We start from the raw sequence: 24,399 nt of genomic DNA, 5'->3' as shown, positions 1-24,399 counted from the left end.
GGTTGGATTTAAGAAAACACATTGGACCACTCTAGATCTGATTTTGGGGTTGGCCCAGATTAACTTTCACTTGAAACAAGCCCAAAACACGCTGATTTGAAGGAAACGTTCATCACCTGCCTAGAATTGTCTCATACCTGTTTATGAGACAAAAATCTCCAGCAAATACATTAGTATTTTTTAAATAAGGAATCATAACTCAAAATTCCTAGATAAGTCCTAAGCATGCAGAATCTATCCTCAGCTAATAGTTTTGTGAAAATGCCTGCTAATTGCTCATCAGATTTAACAAATTGAATACTAATATCCCCTTTTTGGACATGTTCTCTTATTGAGTGAAATTTCACTTCAATATGCTTTGTCCTAGAGTGCAAAACTAGATTTTTAGAAATATTAATGGCACTCATATTATCACACATCAAGGGAATATTTTCAGTATTTAATTTGTAATTAGCAAGCTGTATTTTTAACCATAAAAGCTGAGAACAACAAGAAGAAGCAGCTATATACTCAGCCTCTGCAGTGGATAAGGCCACTGTCAGTTGCTTCTTACTTGACCAAACATTTAAGGACTTTTCAAGGAAACAACATAGGCCTGAAGTGCTCCTTCTATCAACTCTGTCACCAGCAAAATCTGCGTCACAATAACCAACTGCAGAAAAATCATCAATCTTAGGATACCAAAGACCAAAATTGGATGTGCCATGAACATATCTAATGATCCTTTTAACTACAGAAAGATGTGACTCTTTAGGTTTGGATTGGAACCTTGAACACAATCCAACACTTTGCACAATGTCGGGTCTAGAGGATGTTAAGTACATAAGAGACCCAATCATTCCTCTAAACCTAGTCTCATCTACATCTTTCTCAGTTTCTCCCTTATCTAATTTAGAATTAGGGTGCATGGGAGTTTCCATGGGTTTGGCATTTTCCATACCAAATTTCTTAACTAATTTCTTAGCATACTTCTCTTGATGAATGAAAATACCATTTTTAGTTTGTTTAATTTGCAGCCCAAGTAAAAAATTAAGTTCACCCATCATACTCATGTCAAATTCACTTGTCATGAGTTTTCTAAATTCAGAACAAATGGATTCATTTGCTGATCCAAAAATAATGTCATCAACATATATTTGGACTAGAATAAAAGAATCATTAGAATTCTTGATAAATAGAGTTCTGCATCACAATCTTCCAAAATGCTTTGCACCAAGTTAGTATCACAAAATGTAATATGTATGGACTCCTCAATAATCCTAGCATCTTGATGATAAACCCTATATGTTTTACTAGTTGTGGAATATCCTACGAACAAACACTCATAAGCCTTTGGATCAAATTTACCCAAATTATCCTTGTTATTTAAAACAAAACATTTGCATCCAAAGATGTGTAAGTAGTCTAAGTTTGGTGGGTAGCCTTTCCAAAGTTCATAAGGGGTTTTCTTCAAAAATTTTCTTATGATTGTTCTATTCAAAATGTGGCAAGCCATGTTAACTGCTTCAGTCCAAAGGAATTTTGGAACATTACTCTCAAAAAGCATAGCTCTTGTCATCTCTTGTATGCTTCTATTTCTTCTTTCCACAACACCATTTTGTTGTAGTGTTCTTGGACAAGAGAAGTTGTGAGATATTCCAAATTCCTCAGAAAAGAATTCAAATAAATTATTTTCAAATTCAGTTCCATGATCACTCTTTATAGAGAAAATTTTTAAATCTTTTTCATTTTGAATTTTCTTGCAAAAAGGTTCAAAGGCCGAAAAGGCTTCATTTTTGTGTGCAAGAAATAAAACCCAACCAAACCTAATATAGTCATCCATAATTACTAAACCATAATGTTTACCACCTAGGCTTTGAGTTCTTGTTGGACCAAATAAATCAATGTGTAGCAACTCAAGTGGTCTTTTAGTAGAGATGTCTTCCTTTGGTTTAAAAGAACTTTTTGTTTGTTTTTCCATTTGGCAAGCATCACAAGTGATGTCTTTGTCAAACTTTATCAATGGAAGACCTCTTACTAATTCCTTCTTTACAAGTTTGTTTATTTGAAACATACTTGCATGGTCCAATCTCTTGTGCCATAACCACTTTTTAGATTCTTTAGAGTGAAGACAAGCTACATTTTGATCCTTTAGTTCATCAAGAGTAAGTCCATACATATTATTAAAACGCTTGGCAACAAACATTACTTCATTTGTCTTTTCATTTACAACACAGCATTCAAATCTTTTGAAAGTCACTAAATATCCTAAATCACACAGCTGACTTATACTCAAAAGATTATGTTTCAAACCACATACCAAAAGTACATCATCAATGAAAGTAGATTGCTCATTACCTACTTTTCCAACAGCAATGATTTTACCTTTACCATCATCTCCAAAGGTCACAAAACCTCCATCATACTTGTTTAGTTTGATGAAGTAGGTTGACCTTCCAGTCATGTGCCTTGAACATCCACTATCCATGTACCACATGTCCTTTTTATTCTTGGATGCTAGGCAAATCTGCATGAAAAGTTTCAAGTAGCCTTAGGTATCCAAATTAATTTGGATCCTTTGAAGTTAATCTATCTTGGTTACCCAAGTGCATTGAAATCACAAACAACATTGTAAACTTTGTTTCCTACAACTCTCTTTTCAATGAAGCATTGTGCATATGAGTGACCAAAATTCTTGCAATTAACACAATGATTTTTTGATGTGTGTTGCTGAAATTGAGGTGAGTTATATTGCTTGAAGTGATTAAATGGTTGAAATTTTCTGTTTTTGGAGGAGATGAATTTCTTTTGACAAACTGATTTTTGTTATAATTATTCCTCTTTGCAAAAATATTTTCACCAGAATTTTTGAAACTCTTTGGATTTTTCAAAAATGAGGTTTTATTGTAGAAAATTGGTTTCTTGAAAGCAGCCTCATTTTTCAAAATGTAACCCAAACCTGGCGTGTTTGAAGTAGGTTCGGTTCTTGGTGAAGGTTCAGTTTTGCTTGTTTGAACTTCATCAAATTTCTCCTCAAGTGTGGGAATATACCCAATACCAGATTTGTTAGATGTGTTTTTTGTATTTGATGAAGAAGCCACAAACTTTATAGATGAAATATTGGAAACTGCATCTTCCTTGGCTATGTAGCCTAAACCAGATTTTTCAAACAATGGTCTTTGACTTGCAAGTAATTTGTCCAAGTTACTTGAACCTTAAGCAAATTTTGTTAAGTCACCATTCAGCCTTTTAATCATATCATTTAATCTTTCATTTTCAGCAATTAACTCATGAGAAGGATCCATGATGTGCTTTTCTTTTAATTTTTCAAGTTCAGATTTTAAAAATCTGTTTTCTTCAATAATGTCCAAAGCACATTCAGTTTCCTTTACTTTTTCTTTCAAAAAATTATTTTCAACTCTTAACACATCTCTTTCAGATCTGCACTCATTGTATTTATCTAGCAGTTTTGATGTATTTAAGGTGAGATCATCAATAATAGCATGTACATCATCTATGGTTAAATCATAGTAATTTACCTCATCAAGATTGTTGTTTCCAGCCATGAAACAATCTTTGTCTTCACCTTCAGATTCTTCTTCTTCATTTGAGTCATTCTCAAGATCCTCCCAAGCTGCCATGAATACTCTCTTCCTTTCCTTCTTTCCTTTGTCCTCCTTCTTGAGCTTTGGACAGTTTAGCTTGAAGTGTCCAGCCTCCTTACAGTGATGTCACGTCACCTTGCTCAGGTCAAACTTGTGATCCTTTGAACTTGAGCCCTTGTATTTGCCCTTGTTCTTCATCATCCTTCTAAATCTCCTAGCAAAAAAACAAAAGCTCATCATCTAAAATACCATCACTAGACTCACTCTCTTTCGGTTCTATCTGAGATTTGAGGGCTATTCCCTTTTTTTTGAGTCTGTGTTTGTGTGTGTGGCTTCATAGGCAAGGAGTTTTCCTCTCAGCTCATCATAGGTTATGGGACTTATGTTGTTGCTCTCGGTTAGGACAGTAGCAGTGTTTTCCCATTATTTTGTGAGGCTTCTAAGGAGTTTTCTCACCAAGGTTTGTTCTGCATAGTTTGTATCCATAGCATCAAGGTTGTTGATTATGATTGAGAATCTCTCAAATGCTTCATCAATGCTTTCTGCATCCTTCATGCTGAACATCTCGTACTCTTTTCGCAGCATATCAATCCTCGTTTCTTTGACTTGTTTAGTGCCTTCATGTGCAACCTGGAGTTTTTCCCAGATTTCTTTGGCTGTCTTACATCTAGACACCTTCTGGTACTCTTCAAAGCTGATAGCACAATGAAGAAGGTTGATTGCTTTAGCATTCAGCTCTATCTTCTTCTTGTTATCTTCGTTCCACTCAGCTTCTTCTTTTGGAGTCACCACTCCATCAGCACTTGTTTTTGTTGGGATCTTGGGACCGCTCACAACAATCTTCCATATGTTGTAGTCAATGGATTAGATGAAGATCCTTATCCTTTCTTTCCAGTAGGAATAGTTCTTCCCGTTGAAGAAAGGTGGCCGGTTGTTTGACTGGCCTTCAGTGAGGGTGTAAGCAATTGTGGTTGTGCCCAAGTTGTTTGCTATTGGATCTTTGCTCCAAGTGGTAAAGCTTGATTCTTAAGACCTTAGCTCTGATACCAATTGAAGATTGTGGTAGGCTTAGAGAAGGGGGGTTGAATCTATGCCTTCCTTTTTGCAGTTGTTATAATCCTTTTTAAACAAAACTTTCAAATCTGATTCTGTTTGTACTCAGCAGCGGAAATTTATGAGACAATTTATTTTTGTCTCATGAACATCAGAAAAATAGAACACAGCAAAGAAGAGAAAAGCTAACACCAGTATATATCCTGGTTCGGTTGTCTTGTGCTATGCAATCTACGTCCAGTCTCCTCCACAACAATGGAGGAATTTCTACTATAGTTAAAAGTATTACATACACCAATTTCACACTCAAGTTCTAACCTAGCTTGACATTGGCTATTCTAACACCTAACTATTCACTCTTAGTATTGACAAACCCCATTTGTAGGTTTTATCTTGTATTGATTTTAGGGGATTTTATCACCTTTCACCCACATTTATTCAATAAAATAGCATGGTTTTGTATATTCTCCTTTAATTGTGCTTAAGAGTGAAAACATGCTTTTTAGGACTCAAAATAGATAAATTTAATTCACCTTGATTCTATTAGATGCCTTGATATGTTTGTTAAGTGATTTCAGATTTAGGAGGCAAAGATTGGATCAAGGGAATGAAGAAAAAGCATGTAAAGTTGGAGAACTCATGAAGAAATGATGGAACCAAAAAGCTGTCAAGCCTGACCTCTTCGCACTTAATTGACCATAACTTGAGCTACAGAGGTCCAAATGATGCGGTTCCAGTTGGGTTGGAAAGCTAACATCCGGGGCTTCGAAATGATATAAATTTTGCCATATGTTGCTTCGCGTTCAGGGGCGCGCACGCGCACTTTGTGCGCGCGCGCCGATTCTGTCCGTGGCCCACTTTAATGAAATCGTCCCCAGCGGTTTTAGGAGCCTTGTGGGCCCAATCCAATTCATTTATGATGCTATTTAAGTCAAGTATTGAAGGGGAATCAGGAGACTTTTCATGCTTTAGATGTTAGTTACCATTAGTTTAGTTTTAGTAGTTAGAGTTAGTTTCTAGAAAGAGAAGCTCTCACTTCTCTCTAGAATTAGGATTATGATTAGGTTTAGTTCTTAGATTTAGATTTTAATTCATCTTCTTCTACTTCTATCTTCTCAATTCCTTGTAGTTACATTCATCTTCTTCCATTCTTTTATTGTAATTTCCTTTATGTTGTTCTTATACTTTTGTTGTAGATCTACTATTGTTCCTTCCATTTTCTTTCATCTTCTTCTACTTCTATCTTCTCAATTCCTTGTAGTTACATTCATCTTCCTCTATTCTTTTGTTGTAATTTCCTTTATGTTGCTCTTATACTTTGTTGTAGATCTACTTTTGTTCCTCCTATTCCCTTTTAATTCAATTAGAGGTAATTCATAATAATTGTGTTCATTTGATTTGTTGTTGTTTAATTCCTTGCAATTGAGTAGTGTAGATTTACTTTTCTTGCAATCTTACTATGCTTTCCTTTTATGCCTTCCAAGTGTTTGATGAAATGCTTGGTTGAATTTTAGAGTAGAATTTTAGACTCTTGGCTTGGAAAGGTAACTTAGGAACTCTTGAGTTACTAATGTCCAAGTAATTGATGATTGGGATCCATTGACTCTAGTTCTCACTAATTGAATTAGTGGAGAGTTAGGACTTATGGACTAGGATTGATATAGCTCATTTGACTTTCCTTTACTACTAGTTAGAGGATGACTTAGTGAGATTAATCCTTGCCAATTCTCATATTGTGGTTAGTAATTAGGATAGAGATTCTTGACCACCAACCCTTGCCAAGACCTTTTTAGCCATTAGTTTACTTTTTAGCATTTAACTTCCATGTTTCTTATCAAAACCCCAAAAATAACTCACAACCAATAACAAGACACTTTATTGTAAATCCTAGGGAGAACGACCCGAGGTCCAATACTTTGGTTTATAAATTTTAGGGGTTTGTACTAGTGACAAACAACTTTTTGTATGAAAGAATTATTGTTTGGTTTAGAAACTATACTTTACAACGAGATTTCATTTGTGAAATTCTAAACCATCAAAAATCCAATCATCAAAATGGCGCCGTTGCCGGGGATTTGCAATGGTGTTATGTTATTGGTTATTGTACATATGTGAATATTGTAAATAGCTTGTCTTTTGCTTGTTTACTAGATTTTGTTAGTTTTATTTTGTCTTTCCATAATGAATTCTCCCTATGGCTATGAGTTTGGTTCTAGTTTTGTTGTAGGAAATGTGCACCTCAATGATGACACTCATTATCGATGGAACCAACAAAGATGGGAGGAGCCTCAAGGAATTGATCACTCCTATTGGCAACAACCTCCGGATACTTATAGGTATAATTTCCATCCTAATGCATGCCAATTTAACGGCTATGATGACTCCTTTTGTGACACTCAACAACCACCATCATATGCCTATGAATCTCATCCTCAACATGAACCTCAACCATTCTCACAAGCCTTTCATTACCAAACACCGCCCTATGATCCATATCCATCATATGACCAAACCCCCATACCATACTCTTATGGCCATTATGAGCAAGAACCCCTAGAACCACCACGACCCTATCAAGATTACTCCCAAGAACCACCTCAATACACACAATCTCCACAACCTTACCAAGAAGAACCACCTTCCTATTATGAACCCTCTCTCCAAAATGATGAGCCTTCCTACCCACCCCAAGCCCCAATAGACGATTCTCTCACTTTGTTACTTCAAGGACAAGAAGCCATAAAGCGGGATACACTTGAGTTTGTGACCAATTTGACCAAGGTGGTGCACACTTTAGCCCACCAATGTTTGAATACTCAAGGTGCTTCCGTAGCCACATGTGGAACCGCAAAAGAAGAGCAAAGCATGAAGGAGAGATTGGAAACTCCGGTGGGGGATGAGAAATGCCATTTTGTATGGGAGCAACTAGAGGATGCTATAATCATTGAAGAAAAGGAAGAAGTGGTTGAAGATTTAGGAGATGTTGAAAGTCCAAGGGAATGTAGCACCATGGAGCACTCTTCCAAGAAGCTTGAAATTGATGTTGAGGAGGGTGCGCAACCTCCAAGGCATATCATCGTTGGAGACTTGGAAGAGGCTTATCAAGAGATGGATTCAATCATGGATGAATTTCTCTCTACAATGGAATCCTCTCCCATTGGACATAAAGTTGAAGTTACAAAAGAGTGTGCACAACCTCCCATACCCTTGGTGAGCAATGAAAAAGAGATCTACCAAGAGGAAAACGTTGGCATGGTGTATATCGAAATTGAAGAATATGAAGAGGTTGATCAAGAGATGGATTCATTCATCAATGAATTCCTATCCAAAATTGACTCACCTCCTATTGGGCAAGATGAAGTTCTTGAAGACAACACCAAGCCAAGTGAAAAAGGGGAAAAGGTTGAAATTGAAGAAGCTTGTGAAGAGGTGGAAACAACTAAAGAAGAGCCTAAAGAAGTAGACCTTGCATTTTCTAAGTGTGGGGAGGTCTCCCTCCCCAAATCACCATCCAACACAACATTCAAGTGGGTAAAATTCTTATCCCTAAGCTTTACTTTCTCGCTTGAATATGGCTTGATTCAAAATGATGGTCAACTTAGAGCTCTTTGTGGAGTTAAGAGTAGGAAAGAATTGTGTAGTGGTTGGAAACATCATTCTCAGCTCATGACGGTTGTAAGCTCAAAATTCAAGAGCAATGGTTGGTGTGGAACCAAATTGCATGGGTATAAGAAGTTGTTTGGAAGCTTCTTTGAGAATTCCAAGATTATGCCACCCAAGTGGAATAATGATAATCAACTCAAAGATGAGTGTAGAAACGAGATATGGGATCCCGGAATACATGAGGATTGCCTTTGGGAGCTCATAGCTTGTGAGGAACTCCATCCATGCTTGAAGTTATTAATCTTGAATGATGGAGCTTATTGGAGATTCAAGCATTGGTGGAAGTTCCAAGATGAGTACAAGCACAAGCCACCTTGATAAGAAGCTCCCCATAAGTCCAACTTAAGGACAATAAATAAAAGTGCTAGGTGGGAGACACCCCACCATGGTAAACTCTTTCCATACTCTTTTAGTTTTGTTAATAAGTGAATTGAGTTGCCATTGTAGGTAGATTCTCATTTTCATTTTTATCTTTTGTAAATATTGGTAGAATTAGTTTAATTTCTTGTTTTTATTGTTTTAGTATAGTATGATAAATAAGGTTTTAGGGTGTTTTGGTAGCTGTTTGGAGGATTGAAAGGCTTGGATTGATGCAAGAACTTAGAAAAATTTTGAAAACAGAACACCATCCACGCGTACGCGCACCTGAGCATTTTTCGACCATCCACGCGGACGCGCACTGTACGCGTACGCGTGGATGCAAAATTTCACCTCCAGCCAAAAACCCGAGAGTTAGGCCTGCACTGTGCAAACATTAGGCCTAAGACACAAGTCTATGCACGCGTGCGCGCACCTGGCGCGTACGCGCACATGATCTTAATTTCACAATGCACGCGCACGCACACTGTGCGCGCACGCGTCGATTGCACGATCCACACTCCTGGTACTTTTACCCGAGAGTTGTGCCAGACTTGGGCCAACATTATGCCTCCGGCCTAACTCGATGCACGCGTGCGCGCACCTGGCGCGTACGCATCCTTCAACCAATATGCACATCGACGCGTAAGCGCGCATGACGCGTACGCGTCGGTAAAAAAAAAAGAGTTTTTTTTTCCCTTCCATTTTCTTTTGCTTATCACATTCGCATACTTCTACTCTTCCCATTTTCATTTAGTTTTCGTAGCATGTTTTCGTTTTTTTTTTAGTCATTTTAATAATGGTGTTGCATCTTCCTATTCAATTGTTGAGGATTCCTTGCATTATTTTGGTGCCTCTTGATATGCCATTTTCTCTTATTGTTTCCTCCTCTACATGTTGTAGCTACCATGTAGTAGGGAATCATACTCTTTTTTGGCATTAGCCCCCGCCTAAATATCTTATTGTTCTATTTGCCTTAATATCTTTGTTATAGGCTTAATTTTCTTTCCTTTTCTTTCCTTCTAGGTTGGCCACCAAGTAGGGAGAGAGGAAAAGCTTTTAAATGGGGCAACAAACAAGTCATCCGCACAACCTTTTGAAGGAGCTCATCAATTATAGCAACCCATCCACATTGCTCTTCTTTGCATGCACCGAGGACGGTGCAATCTTCAAGTGTGGGGAGGTCGTTCGACCGATCCCCATGGGTAAAAATTTCCTTTTCAACACCAAATTTTTTATTTTCTTTGTTAGATTAGCTATTGTATTGCATGATAGGTTGCATGTTAGTTAGAATTTGTACATATTTTACTACCTTCTTCTTATTAGGACTACTTGGTTAGGGTGATGATTTCTTTTACAAAAAAAAACTATGTTTTTAGGGCACCCTACCAATTTGAAAATTTTTGTTGAACTTGCTTGAAAGAATTTATTTTGGAACATGGTTTTTGAGCTAAGAACACAAGCATGTGAGTTTTGAGCCTAATTGTGTGGTTACATCTTATAACCACTTATTTTCCTTCTTGTGTGTAATTGTTCTCTTTCTATGATTGTAATCTTTGATTTGTTTGAATCTATATGTCCAATTATTCCTTGTATTCATGCATTTATATGATTGAGGCCATCATTTCATTAGCTCACTTATCCAGATAGCCTTACCTTTTACTCTCCTTTGTTAGCCGATTTTGAGCCTACGCTTAACCCACTTATTCTTATTTTAGCACATTACAAGCCTTAAAGCGGAAAACAATGAATGTCCTTTATTGGGATCTTTGATTGGCTTAGGCTAGTGAGTGTGAGTGTCATCCAAGAGTGGAAAAACTTTGGGACATTGGTTGGGATAAAAGGGTGTTTGTGTTTTGTATTTTTATATTGGGGAATTGGGTACATACTCATGTATTGATTAAATGTATAGACCTTATGCATTGATGTTCTTGTATATAGTTTGAAAGAAAAAGAAAAAAATGAAAAGAAAAAAAAGAAATAAAAGTGAAAAAGAAAAAGAAAAGAAAAGAAGAGAAAAAAATGTATATAGAAAAAAAGAAAAAAAAAAGCAATAAAGGGGACAAAATGCCCCAAAGTGAAGCTCAATAAGAATCAATGCATAAGTGTTGTGAAATGAAAAGAAAATGCATGAGTATGTGAAAAAGTGAGGAATGGGTAGTTAGATTAGTACTTAATTGTATAGGTCATTATATAGGTTAGGTGGGAAAGTTTAAGTTAATCAAAGATTCAAATCCTAAGTCCACTAGCCATATATGATCCTACCTTGACCCTAGCCCCATTACAACCTAAAGAAAAGACCTCATGATACATGTATGCATGCATTGAATAATTATTGATTGTTAGAAGATAAACAAATCTTGGAAAGCATGATTAGGGGAGAATTGAGAGAATCAACCCCAAACACCGAGCGACTAGAGTGCAAACACTTCTAGTGAGGGTTCGATGCTCAATTCCTTGATTCCCGGCTTTCATGAGCGTTCTTCTTGCAAGTCTACTTGAACTCCATTTTGATATTCGAATTGGTAGGACTCATGAATCGTTATATGATCTTGGCCCTACTTGTGCATATATGTCTTGGAGATTGATTTATTTTTAACCAAGTAGGTAAAACCATTTCGCATTTAGTTGCATATAGTTTAGGTTGCATATAGTTTATTTACATTGAATAAATGTTGATGCCCTTTGCTTTCTCTTGGCTTAAGCATGAGGACATGCTTGGTTTAAGTGTGGGGAGGTTGACAAACCCCATTTGTAGGGTTTATCTTGTATTGATTTTAGGGAATTTTATCACCTTTCACCCACATTTATTCAATAAAATAGCATGGTTTTGTATATTCTCCTTTAATTGTGCTTAAGAGTGAAAACATGCTTTTTAGGACTCAAAATAGATAAAATTATTCACCTTGATTCTATTAGATGCCTTGATATGTTTGTTAAGTGATTTCAGATTTAGGAGGCAAAGATTGGATCAAGGGAATGAAGAAAAAGCATGTAAAGTTGGAGAACTCATGAAGAAATGATGGAACCAAAAAGCTGTCAAGCCTGACCTCTTCGCACTTAATTGACCATAACTTGAGCTACAGAGGTCCAAATGATGCGGTTCTAGCTGGGTTGGAAAGCTAACATCCGGGGCTTCGAAATGATATAAATTTTGCCATATGTTGCTTCGCGTTCAGGGGCACGCACGCGCACTTTGTGCGCGCGCGTGCCGATTCTGTCCGTGGCCCACTTTAATGAAATCGTCCCCAGCGGTTTTAGGAGCCTTGTGGGCCCAATCCAACTCATTTCTAATGCTATTTAAGTCAAGTATTGAAGGGGAATCAGGAGACTTTTCATGCTTTAGATGTTAGTTACCATTAGTTTAGTTTTAGTAGTTAGAGTTAGTTTCTAGAAAGAGAAGCTCTCACTTCTCTCTAGAATTAGGATTAGGATTAGGTTTAGTTCTTAGATTTAGATTTTAATTCATCTTCTTCTACTTCTATCTTCTCAATTCCTTGTAGTTACATTCATCTTCTTCCATTCTTTTATTGTAATTTCCTTTATGTTGTTCTTATACTTTGTTGTAGATCTACTATTGTTCCTTCCATTTTCTTTCATCTTCTTCTACTTCTATCTTCTCAATTCCTTGTAGTTACATTCATCTTCCTCTATTCTTTTGTTGTAATTTCCTTTATGTTGCTCTTATACTTTGTTGTAGATCTACTTTTGTTCCTCCTATTCCCTTTCAATTCAATTAGAGGTAATTCATAATAATTGTGTTCATTTGATTTGTTGTTGTTTAATTCCTTGCAATTGAGTAGTGTAGATTTACTTTTCTTGCAATCTTACTATGCTTTCCTTTTATGCCTTCCAAGTGTTTGATGAAATGCTTGGTTGGATTTTAGAGTAGAATTTTAGACTCTTGGCTTGGAAAGGTAACTTAGGAACTATTGAGTTACTAATGTCCAAGTAATTGATGATTGGGATCCATTGACTCTAGTTCTCACTAATTGAATTAGTGGAGAGTTAGGACTTATGGACTAGGATTGATATAGCTCATTTGACTTTCCTTTACTACTAGTTAGAGGATGACTTAGTGAGATTAATCCTTGCCAATTCTCATATTGTGGTTAGTAATTAGGATAGAGATTCTTGACCACCAACCCTTGCCAAGACCTTTTTAGCCATTAGTTTACTTTTTAGCATTTAACTTCCATGTTTCTTATCAAAACCCCAAAAATAACTCACAACCAATAACAAGACACTTTATTGTAAATCCTAGGGAGAACGACCCGAGGTCCAATACTTCGGTTTATAAATTTTAGGGGTTTGTACTAGTGACAAACAACTTTTTGTATGAAAGGATTATTGTTTGGTTTAGAAACTATACTTTACAACGAGATTTCATTTGTGAAATTCTAAACCATCAAGAATCCAATCATCAAGTACTAACCTAACTAAGAAAGGGATACCAAACAGGTATAAAATACAAGACACTTAACCAATCTAAAGAAATCAGAAAATAACTCTAGGCTTTTCTCTCAAGTGTATCACTCAACCTTTTTTCACTCATGGCTTTTACTTGAGCTTTCTCACAATGCCTTTTCTCACAAGAAATTACAGAAAGATAAACATAGAAAAGTACATTACAATCAGTAAAACATGAAGGAGATTGACTTCATCAACAGCCTTTGTGCTATGCGAAAACCAGATTAGCAAGCCTCTGATTCAGTTCTTCATACTGGCGGAATGCACCTTTGATTAGGATACACTGTCCAGTTAGTTGAACTTTCTCAAAGAACACTTCTCAGAACAAAACCTCAATACTCTGGTTAACTCTCCTTGTCTTCTGAGTGAGCACCCAACTTCTTTTATCTCCTTGCATGTTTCTTGGTTCTTCTTCCAAGGTCAACACCTTGAGCCTTGAGCTTTACCAACCCACAGATTCACTTTTTCTCCTTAAACCTTAGAGTAGAAACTTTTTCTTCGGACTCCTTCATCTTGGCCGAAAGCCGTAACGCAGCAACCACAAAACTCTTCTAGTGGTCAACTTAATCTGGACCCTTGAAAACCAACTTGGTCTTCAAGTCATGTTTAAGACCGTGGATACACAGCAGATTGGGACTAAAGGCAACTTTTCCTTGTATGCCATTTTTGGACTTGCAGAGAGTTGGGAAGAAGAAAAGAAGATCTGATGCATGGAAGAGGAAATAGTTTTACCTTTAATCTTGACCTAAGCTTGATTTGGTTTATTCTAGATGATTAGACTTCGGCCTCTCAAGCTTGATCTTTCTCTTTCTTTCTTCTTCTGTGAATGGCGTGTGGAAGAAGCTCTTTCTCTTTCTCTTTCTTACTTTTCTGAAATTTTGATTTGACTAAGACAACAGAGAGAGGAGCGTTGCTTTGGTGAGAGCAAGATGGAGGAAAATGAAATCAACTCGGGTTTGGATCAGACATCCATTAAGCAACCCGTTTGATTTTGGCTTTGTTTCTTTTGGGCTTTGCTTGTTTGACCAGTCCACCAGTCTTGCTGATTGCTTTTCATTCCATTTGGACCGTTGAATTTTGGCCTGCAACAATAAACAACTAGTAATAAGTAATTATAATTAATCAACACTAATTATTTATTTTGCCCAAAAAATAATATTTATCATCACTAATTAATTTAGTTGATTTCTCAACTCAACACATATCTTGTTTTCAAGTCCTAAATATTAGCATATCCATGAAGTAATATATCCATGAAGTAATGGAATCAAAGTACATAATTGTTTTGGGTACTCTTTGGATATTTTGATACGATTTTAGTTCTAATTTTTAAATTAAAATCAAATTATCAAACTTTTTCTTGAACAAAATTTTTAGAAAGAATGTTTGGGTTTAATTTTGGACAAAATTTGCAAGTATCATCTTCTACGACAGTTATCATGTTTCATAATCAATACTAGGAATTTTGAGAGGAAATCAGCCAATCGAAAAAAAATTTTAGGAATGGTGCCTATTTGTATTTGGTTTACTTTAGTTTTTAATCTAAAACCATTTATGGATATTGGCCATGCCGACAGAGACACACTAATTTTAGATTAGATTTTTATAGAATAGAGAGAGAGAGTTAATTTTTTATAAAACAATATTTTATATATATATAAAATTTGATAAATTTTATCTCATTTTTTTTCTAAAATAATATGTAAAATAATATATAAAATAATATGTTATTTTAATTTAATAATTAATTATATTTATTATTCGAGTTGGTTTAATTTAATAAAAACTAATATCTTAATTATAGTAGAATTATTTTATAATTAAATTATTATTTAAAATAAATAATTATATATTTTTTTAAATATTAATAATTAATTTTTTTAGTTCATTTTTTCTTAAAAAAACACTTTTGAATTTCGGTTACTTGAAGCACATGCATTATTTGTTATCACTTAACAAAAAAAATTATATTAAACATATACATTATTTCTTATCTATGTATAAAATGTGTATTTTGTGAAATTAAAATTAGTCATTTTCCAATATATTTTTTATCAAATTATAAATCGTGTAAATTTTTAAATAAAAAATTTAGTTATTAATATTTTAAAATAATATATAATTATTCATTTTAAATAATAATTTAAATTACAGAATAATTTTATTATAATTAAAATATTAACTCTCATTGGTCACCAAAAAAAATATTAACTCTCATTAAATTTTGAATAACTCAAGGGATAAATATAGTTAATTATTATCATACACGGACAAATCATACAAAATAAATTATATATTATTTTAAAAAAGATATAGTAAAATTTACCATAAAATTTTTATACACTACTGTATACCTTCTTAATTATTCCGTTTAATTCAGACATCCTATTACCTCAGTTTGGGTGGGAAAGAAAACTTGAAAATTAATAGGTTAATTATTTTGTTTAAAAATTAACTTATTTGAAAGATATATATTGGATGAAATTTGTTTATCACTTTATTCGTAAATTTATTTGTTACAGAGTCGTATCAAGTAAGATGGAATTAAAAAATTTAGAGTACGGATTGAATACATACAGTTCATATGTTAAGAAAGCGAATTCGCAAGTGTTATGAAGACTAAGGTTAAAGGCACTTTTATCACACAGATTAACTGTAACACATGACAATCCTATTTGAAAGAATAAACAATACAATGCTAAAGAGAAATTAGTTAAAAGCTAATAAAAACTAAAAAAACTTATTAGAAACACTGTAGAATACAAACCTGCCAACCGAACAAAGAGTACGTTCGCTGTCCTATTTCCAAATAAACAACTGGACATCGTGTCATTTCCGGAGTTGCGTTACATGTCTTACTCATGTTTTGCCACGCATACACGCACGTGTCCATGCATGGCCATGTTCACTGTTCCTTTCTAAGTAGTTGTCACCTTCTTGATTTTTCTTTCTTACTATCGAATAATTTTAGTATTAATTATGCAACCCAAGTTTGTTGCCTATATAAAGCCTTATCAAGGACTATGTTAGCATATTGAGCAAAGAGTCCAGTATAGTCAACTAAATTATTGCATAGATATATGTTATAAGCATGGCATCTAAGCAACAAAACCGACAAGAGCTTGACGAAAGGGCAAAACAGGGAGAGACTGTGGTCCCTGGTGGAACTGGTGGCAAGTCCCTTGAGGCTCAGGAGCATCTTGCTGAAGGTTATTAATTATTATTATTATAATCTCAGTAATAAATTAATAATGTTACGTTAAATCTATATAAATGAATATGCAATTATATGATATAAAGATGTTGTTTCACTATCAGGAAGGAGCAAGGGAGGGCAAACAAGGAGGGAGCAGTTGGGAACAGAAGGATACCAAGAGATGGGTCGCAAGGGTGGATTCAGCACCATGGAGAAATCTGGAGGAGAGCGTGCTGAAGAAGAAGGCGTTGAGATTGATGAGTCCAAGTTTGCCACCAAGAACCAAAACAAGTAGTACCATCATCTTATTATAATCCTAATCATATATGCTAGCTTCTAATGTATGTGTGCTTAATTTATTAGTACTAGGTAGTGATTAGTTTAGGGTTAATATATAACAAGGTATTTAGGTCCAGTGTCTAGAGTTCTCTAATAATAACTAGCTAGCTAGCATATATTGAGAGGTTATGCTTATCATTACTAGTGTTTTAGTTGTTAGGCTTTGATGGTAGGAGCATATGGTTTGTTTGTAATGTTGTGTTTAATGATGTAATGACAAATCTAATATTTTTCTTTAGAGAGTTGAATCGTGGTTTATGTTGTAGCATAATAATGCCATTACTTATGATGGGTGCAAATATCATTTCATCTTTGCTACTAAACTAACAAAGTATTGCAACCTAAACATTAATTTTGTAATATTTAGTCATGTATTTGGCAAAATAAAATTATTGATCTCTACTGGGAGATTTTCCCAACTACGTGTTAAAAATTGATGAGTAGGTACAGGGAGCTCTAATGCTAAAATCAATTTTATGAACTTAGCCACAGGAAGCTCATATTCTGTTATGATTTGATTTGGTTAGTTGAGGCCAAGGTAAGTAGGGTTCATTATTTAATCTTATACGGCCCCATTCATTTTAGGACACACAAATATAGATCTTGTGATATGATCAGTTAACCATATCCATCTATCTATCCATCTATCTATCTATCTTCTAATCCACAGTAGTAGCATATCTTCTGATCCTGATCTATCTAATAATGTCAGAGATAACTTTAGTGTTTTTGTTTAGTGTTTTTGTTTAGTGTTTGTATTGAATTCTGGACTTTCTAAATGCTTCACTTTACTATATTAAACTTCTTATTTCAAAAAAAAAATAATGTTTCCTGTATATCTGAATGAAAAATGATTGCAGAACATGTATAGCATACTACTATATATTTTATTTGTATGGAATGTCTAATGATAAGTTTGCTTGCTTGCTAGCTATACAATAGTTCAATAATTAACTTACAAGCCATAAAAAATATAACTAATTACAACTGCAATGTAACTAACTTATCAAGTGTGTTATAAATAAGCTGACTATATTCTAATATTCTTTGATCTTGCCAAACTTTTTTATATTATTAGATAATATATTCAGATGCTTTTTGCCAATTCATTTATTTTTTTTAATTTCTTCATGATTAACCTAGATAATAATCCCAATTTTTGTCAATTCATTTATTTTTTCAATTTCTTCATGATTAACCTAGATAATAATCCTAATTGGGTCTATGATGTCTAAACCAACAAAGCTAATTTTTGTTATAGGATGTCCTGTCTTATTGGCTGTATTAGCATGTATTGAATCTTAGTATCTAACCAATCTTTTTGCATTGTGGTAAGGTTAAAGTGGTTACCGAGTTGTTTGAAAGAATTCAATTCATTGCTTTAGTGGAGGCTCTCTCTCTTCATGCCAAAGTTGGAATTCACCCATGAAAATTCATGGTGGGTGTTTGATTAATATGAAATAGGCAAATCTTGCACAAATACCGATTCATGTGGATGCTTTTAGATGCATATTATTGCATAGCTATATATTCTTGGAAAAAATTGAAGGTAGAAAAAATTGACTTAAAGTTTAAGGATTGATAATATAACACATTTTATTTATTGTCTACAAATCTAAAAGTTTGTTTCTGCATTAGCTGAATGTTGATATCATCAAAATGTTAATTTATCTTTTTTATCTTCTTTCCCACTTTTTTCTCTCCCCACTTGTTGTTTTATGGTTTCTTTGTATGGTTATATATACTTATATTGTCATGTAAAAACTAAAGTTGCCAATGATATATTTTGTTGTCTTTTATTTTATTCTAAAATATATATTTTTATATTTTCAATGTTATGTTATAGATTTTGAATTACCATTGCAAATAATCAAGATGATGTTTTTCTATTAGTCATAATCCTCAACAAAATAGATTATCTAACACTTAAGAAGTTTTATGATTAAAATTATTGTTAACTTTCTATGTTAAAATTATGTTATTCGAATTTACATATTTGGAAAACATGCTAAAAATTGTTATTTGAATTTATCATTTTGTAGGATTATGACTAGGTAAAACTTGCTACATATATTATATTTTGAAATGCAATATTAGTATTTTTGTGGAATTCTATTTTTAAGAAGAAAATATTTGATATTATAGTATTTGTATTCATATAATAAATTATTATTTATAATAAAAATTATTTATGTAATAACTAAAAAAAACTAATACTAGAGAAGTTGTGGCAATTTTGAACTCCAACACATTTAAAAAGGAAAAGTCTAACTTTATGGAGAGATTGTGATAGTTTAAATTAGTACTAAATATAGTAAAAAATTATCATAGAAACTAATAATTGAGTGACGATTTTAAATAATCGCTAAATATAATTGAAAATATCATCGAATAAGTATTATAAATTAGCAACAATTTTATACACACAAAACTATCACAAACAACTTAGCGATAGTACTACCAATAATTATCTATTATCATTAAATTTATTGGCGTCTGACGACACTCAAATCAGCGACATTTTTTAAACCATCACGAAATATTTATATCGAATAAACGTCATAACAAAGCAACATTTTTGTGACGGTTTTTTTTATATTTTAACGATTTTTTTAACTCTTACAGAAAATTTAGCAACGTTAAAAATCATTGCTAAATAATAAAAAAACAATAAAGAAGTGATGTTTTGTTAGTGTTTACTCGATATAAATATTAACAAAAAGTTAGATTGGGATTTGATAAAATTCTAAGAATCTGTTTGGTTTTTGACCAAATTCATAATGATTACTATTCATATAGTAGGCATACATTTATGGAATTATATATGGTGGACCTTTATAGATTATAGCACCTTTTTTGGGTGTGTTGATACGAAAATGCTATATGTATTACATCTTTCAGCAAATTATTTCTGACCAAAAACAATTATCACTATACCCTTTTAACTTTTGATCTTATTGAAATTAAACTCAAACCGTTAATGTCAAAGTCAAAAATAAGGTCTAACTAATATATATATATATATATATATATATATATATATATATATATATATATATATATATATATATATATATATATATATATATATATATATATCATCATTATTGATAGAATCTGAGTTAAGATCATTATCATCGTTATCTTTCTCCTATTCCAAAGTCTTCTAGAAAAACATTCATAGTTTTAATGTCGATCCCTTACAGCTGGTTGTCTAAGTGAATGAAGAAGGCTACTATAATAATTTGAGATAGAAGTGAATACTAGATAAACAATTAAAATTTATAAAAATCGTTTAAAGGGAGAAAAGAAGTGTATATATATTTTTATGATGATATTATTTTTTTTTAAATTTAAGTTAATAAAAAAATAATATGAATAATTATAATTTTAATATGTATTTTTAAATAATAATTTCTTTTGTGTTTGTTTGATTTTTTTGAAAAAAAAATTTTGTTTGTCTTATGTTATTTTTTTTTAGAATTCACTGAAGATCAAACTCAAATAAATCTTTCGAACATAAAATTTTAATACTATTTTATGATATTATTTTTTAAAATTTAAACCGATAGAAAAATATAATATAAATAATTATATTTCTAATTATTTTAATACATACGTCAAAACTACAATTTTTTTTATTTATGCAGTTTTTAATAATAGTTACTAGATTGAGTTATTGATGATCTAGCATATCTCAAATAGGTTGTCTAGCTAGTTATTTATGGACCTTATCTTTTGACTTGACACCCTATAAAGATATGTATGTTTGGTAGCACTAGATAACTATGGATATATGTTTAGGATATATGTTTGGCTTAATTTCGATTAAAAAATTGCCAACGTCATTGTTAGTATGTTTATGTTTCTATCTAACAATCTGAACTTCAAATCAATCAGAAGATGATAAATTTGTTTATTACTTCACTAAATCAATGTTGGATTTGGTGGTGTATATCATATGTTTTATTCTAATTGGTCCCTCTTTTCTTGATGTTTTAATAGTCTATCTTATTGATAAATTTTTGGGTTTGTGTATGTTGAAAAAAAAAATAATGTCAATAAAAATTAAATTTTAAATTTAGAGTGTTTTAATTACAAAAATTTTAATATTATGCTATGAAATTATTTTTCTCAAACATAAGCTGATAAGAAATCTATACGTAAATTGTTATATTTTTAATAATAATTTTATAGAAAATTCACATAATTTTCGAGCAAGAAAAGTTTATACATTACGATATAATTTAGGTTCAGGGTTTGTCAAATTCTAGTACTAATTATATGCAAAGCAAAATAAACTACTTTGATTTTGTGTACTGTTTATTGATTATATATGCTTTACCTTTGTGATTAAGCAATAATCTTAAGCTACAATCTTATTTTAAGCTAAACCAACCTGAGTAGTAAATTCATCGTATATTGTTAAATTTATGAAGCAATGTAATTACAAAACCCTAAGATTATTAGATGCGATAGTTTTACCCTATTTTGGGTAAATTACATAGATAAATTAATTGAAGAATAAAATTATACATATGTCTTAAATTGAATTTAGTTATATATATCTCTTGTTTAATTTTCTATGTAAATTATCGAATCAATTGGATTCTATTTAGTATGTATATATTTTACCAAAAATAAATTAAATTAGCTTGATTCGATTTATTACTAATACAAATTAATATGTATGTGATGTACAATACTTAATCGAATTAAGTTAATTCGATTTATTACTGGTAGAGCATAGATTTAATTTATATTAAAAGAAGTGTAAATTAATTTATAAAAAGTCAAGCAAGACATGTATGTAATTAAATTTAATTTAAAACATTTATATAATTTTAATAATAATTTATCTATATAATTTATCCTATTATTTGATTAGCATTAACCTTAAACTAAATTTGATGGATGAGTTGATGGGATTTATCATTATAATAAGTATGACTTTGCATCCATATATAGTAGTGAATAAGATCCGTCGCTATGTTAGATACAGTCTCCAAAAAAAATAATAATAAAAAGGAAAAAATGAAAAAAAAATTGCTTCTAAGTTTTCAAGATATCTCAAGGAGCTAAATATGATGGGGGAGGAGTTCAAAATTTGATAGGATTTAAGTAAATGAATTAAACGTGAAACCCTAATAAAGCGCTAGATATTATATATGGTCCATTACTAAATATATTTACACTTGATATACCTACAAAAACATTAGGACTTGATTATTATTCTATTTTAAGCTTATTACTTAGTTGATTAATGTTAGTTAGAGAGCGTCTCAGGCTCGAAGCGACATATGTTCTTTTTTTGTGTGTTATTAAAGAATTATTAGAATCAATTTAGATAATCATTAGAATCATTTTAGATCAATTAGTATGGTCTATATTTATATAGTATATTTGTACATTAATTGTAGGATTCTATATCTTTATTATTTTGATTCATTTAGCACCTATAAATACCCCTTGTATATTGTATCTTTGAACACATTCAATAATACACTTTTCAGAATCCTCTCCTCAGTCTCTTGTTTCCAACATGATATCAAGAGCTTAGGCCTTTTTTTTCAATGAATTTTCGTTCATAGCCCCATTGTTTTTCCTTTCCGGCAGTGTTTTTTGGCCTCTTTTTTGGTTCCCTTTTCGACGCTTTGGTTCGTCACTCCCGTACCCATCTTGTTCGTCTCGTCGCCGTGCTTCCATCGCAACCAGAAACGCCGCCATCCGCCTCCAGATGCGCCGCCACGCGCCGCCGCAAGACGCTGCCACGACCAGGTTGCTCTCCCTTCCAGATTCCACCCGTGCCTCTTTGCCCTCATTTTTCTTTGTGTTCCCGACGTTTTGGTTCGTCACCTCCGGCATCATTGTGATCTTCTCTTCGCCGGCTTTCCAGCGCCGCCAACATCGCCACTAGACTCCACCGGACGCGCCGTCACGCGCCGCCGGAAGTGAGCTGGCCACCTCTGTTGTTTTGCCTTCCAGAGTTTCAGCAGCCGTTGATCTCGGACGCCGATCCAACGTTCCTGGTGCTGCCATTTGTCGCAATGAAGCTTTCCCTGTAGACCCGTGTCGCTCGACCCGAACCGCGTCGCCCAACCCGAACCGCGCCTGACCCGCGCCTCCAGCTCACTGGCAGCGTGTCTTTCCCTCCTCTTAGGTGCTGCCACGTGTCATCATTTGCTGACGTGGCGCTGACGTGTCTGCTGATGTGGCGCTGACGTGTCTGCTGACGTGGCGGACAAGTGGGACCCTCCCTAAGGTTTTTTGGTGAGCTCTTTTCGATTTCGCGCTCCGTTTTCTCGTTTTCTTCCCCGAATTTGCAGTTTTCTTTTTCCTTTTGCTGTTTCTTCTATTACTATGGATAAACCAGATGTCTTTCAGCCTATCCCTGTTATCCTTAATGGCTCCAACTATGCACATTGGGTTGAAGCTATGCGAGGATTTCTTAAAGGGCGCAAATTATAGCGATATGTGACTGGTGATATTGCCTGTCCTGTTAAGCCAACTGTGACTGACAACTCCAAAGATGGTGCCTCCAAATCTAAGGAGGATGCTGAGAAGGAAAAAGACTATGCAGAGAAATTGGAAGATTGAGATAGTAAAAATCATCAGATTATCACTTGGTTCCGCAACACTTCAACTCCTGGCATTCATTTACAGTTTGGGTGTTTTGAAACTGCTAAAGAGGTATGGGATCATTTGGCGAAACGTTACACTATTTCTGATCTCTCTCATCAGTACCAACTGCTTAAGGAACTTCATAGCCTTAAGCAAGAACGTGGTGAAGCAGTTTTTGATTTTCTTGCTCAGATGGAGATTATTTGGGATCAGTTGACCTCTTGTGAGCCTGTTTTTAAAGATCCCGCTGATGCTAAGGCATATGAGGATTATCAGAACCAGACACGTCTCATCCAATTTCTGATGGCACTTACTGATGACTATGAACCGGTCAGGGCTTCTCTTCTTCATCAGAATCCCTTGCCTAGTCTTGAAGATGCTCTTCCTCGTCTTAAGTCTGAAGAAACGCGCTTGGGATTGCTTCGTTCTAAAAGTGAAACTGTCTTTGCTGCCACCGACAGAAAGGGCAAAATCTGTCGCAACTGTAACTGGCCTAGGCATTCCTTCTCTGACTGTCCTTCTATTGAATGTCGTAAGTGCAAACAAAAAAGCCACATTGGTTCCAACTGCCCGAAACTGTTCTGCCATTATTGTAAGCTCTCGGGTCACTTGATTGCTACCTGTCCTACTCGACCACCACGTTCAGCTCAGAACAAGTATCAACCTCGTCCCAACAACTCTCTGCATGTGCCTGCCTCTACTGCTGCTGCTGCTATTGAGTCCACTTCTTCCACATCTCACAATACACCTTCTGTCTCTCCATCAGATATTGAAACCCTTCTTAAGCAACTTCTCTCTTTTTCTGGTAATACCCCCGCTACTCTTTCTACCCCTCCACGTAACTCTAAATGGTATTTTGACTCTGGTTGTTTCAATCACATGTCTCCTCTGCGTCATCTTTTTTTGTCATTGTCTCCCACTACAAATGCACCTTCTGTCAACACTGCTAATGGTTCCCTTTTGCATGCAACACATCACGGGATTATTTCACAGTCCAATATTCATCTTTCTGATGCTTATTTTATTCCAAAATTAAATTTTAATCTTATCTCTATCGGTCAGCTTGTTGAACTCGATTTTGATGTCATTTTTTCTATTTCTGGTTGTCGTGTGCAG

At 33.9% G+C, this 24,399-nt stretch overlaps 1 protein-coding gene and 1 long non-coding RNA gene across 2 annotated transcripts; one reads left to right on the top strand and one right to left on the bottom strand.

The window, feature by feature from the left end:
- Positions 1 to 12,285: 12,285 nt before the first annotated feature.
- LOC140180087 (uncharacterized) lies at positions 12,286 to 16,145 on the bottom strand. Its single transcript, XR_011874236.1, has 2 exons — positions 15,895 to 16,145; positions 12,286 to 14,209 (listed from the first exon to the last, which is right to left on the bottom strand). It is a non-coding gene; the product is annotated as an uncharacterized lncRNA (long non-coding RNA).
- An 8-nt stretch (positions 16,146 to 16,153) lies between these two features.
- On the top strand, positions 16,154 to 16,900 carry LOC112751433 (protein SLE2). The gene is made up of 2 exons (XM_025800583.3): positions 16,154 to 16,336; positions 16,446 to 16,900. Exons 1-2 carry the CDS (start codon positions 16,219 to 16,221, stop codon positions 16,616 to 16,618), a joined length of 291 nt encoding a protein of 96 aa, XP_025656368.1. The 5' UTR covers positions 16,154 to 16,218; the 3' UTR covers positions 16,619 to 16,900.
- Positions 16,901 to 24,399: the final 7,499 nt, after the last annotated feature.

This window comes from Arachis hypogaea, chromosome 2 (assembly GCF_003086295.3).
Source record: "Arachis hypogaea cultivar Tifrunner chromosome 2, arahy.Tifrunner.gnm2.J5K5, whole genome shotgun sequence".
Classification (NCBI taxonomy): Eukaryota; Viridiplantae; Streptophyta; class Magnoliopsida; order Fabales; family Fabaceae; genus Arachis; species Arachis hypogaea.
Note: the sequence above shows the minus strand (reverse complement) of the source record. Positions and strands in the feature narration are given on the sequence as shown.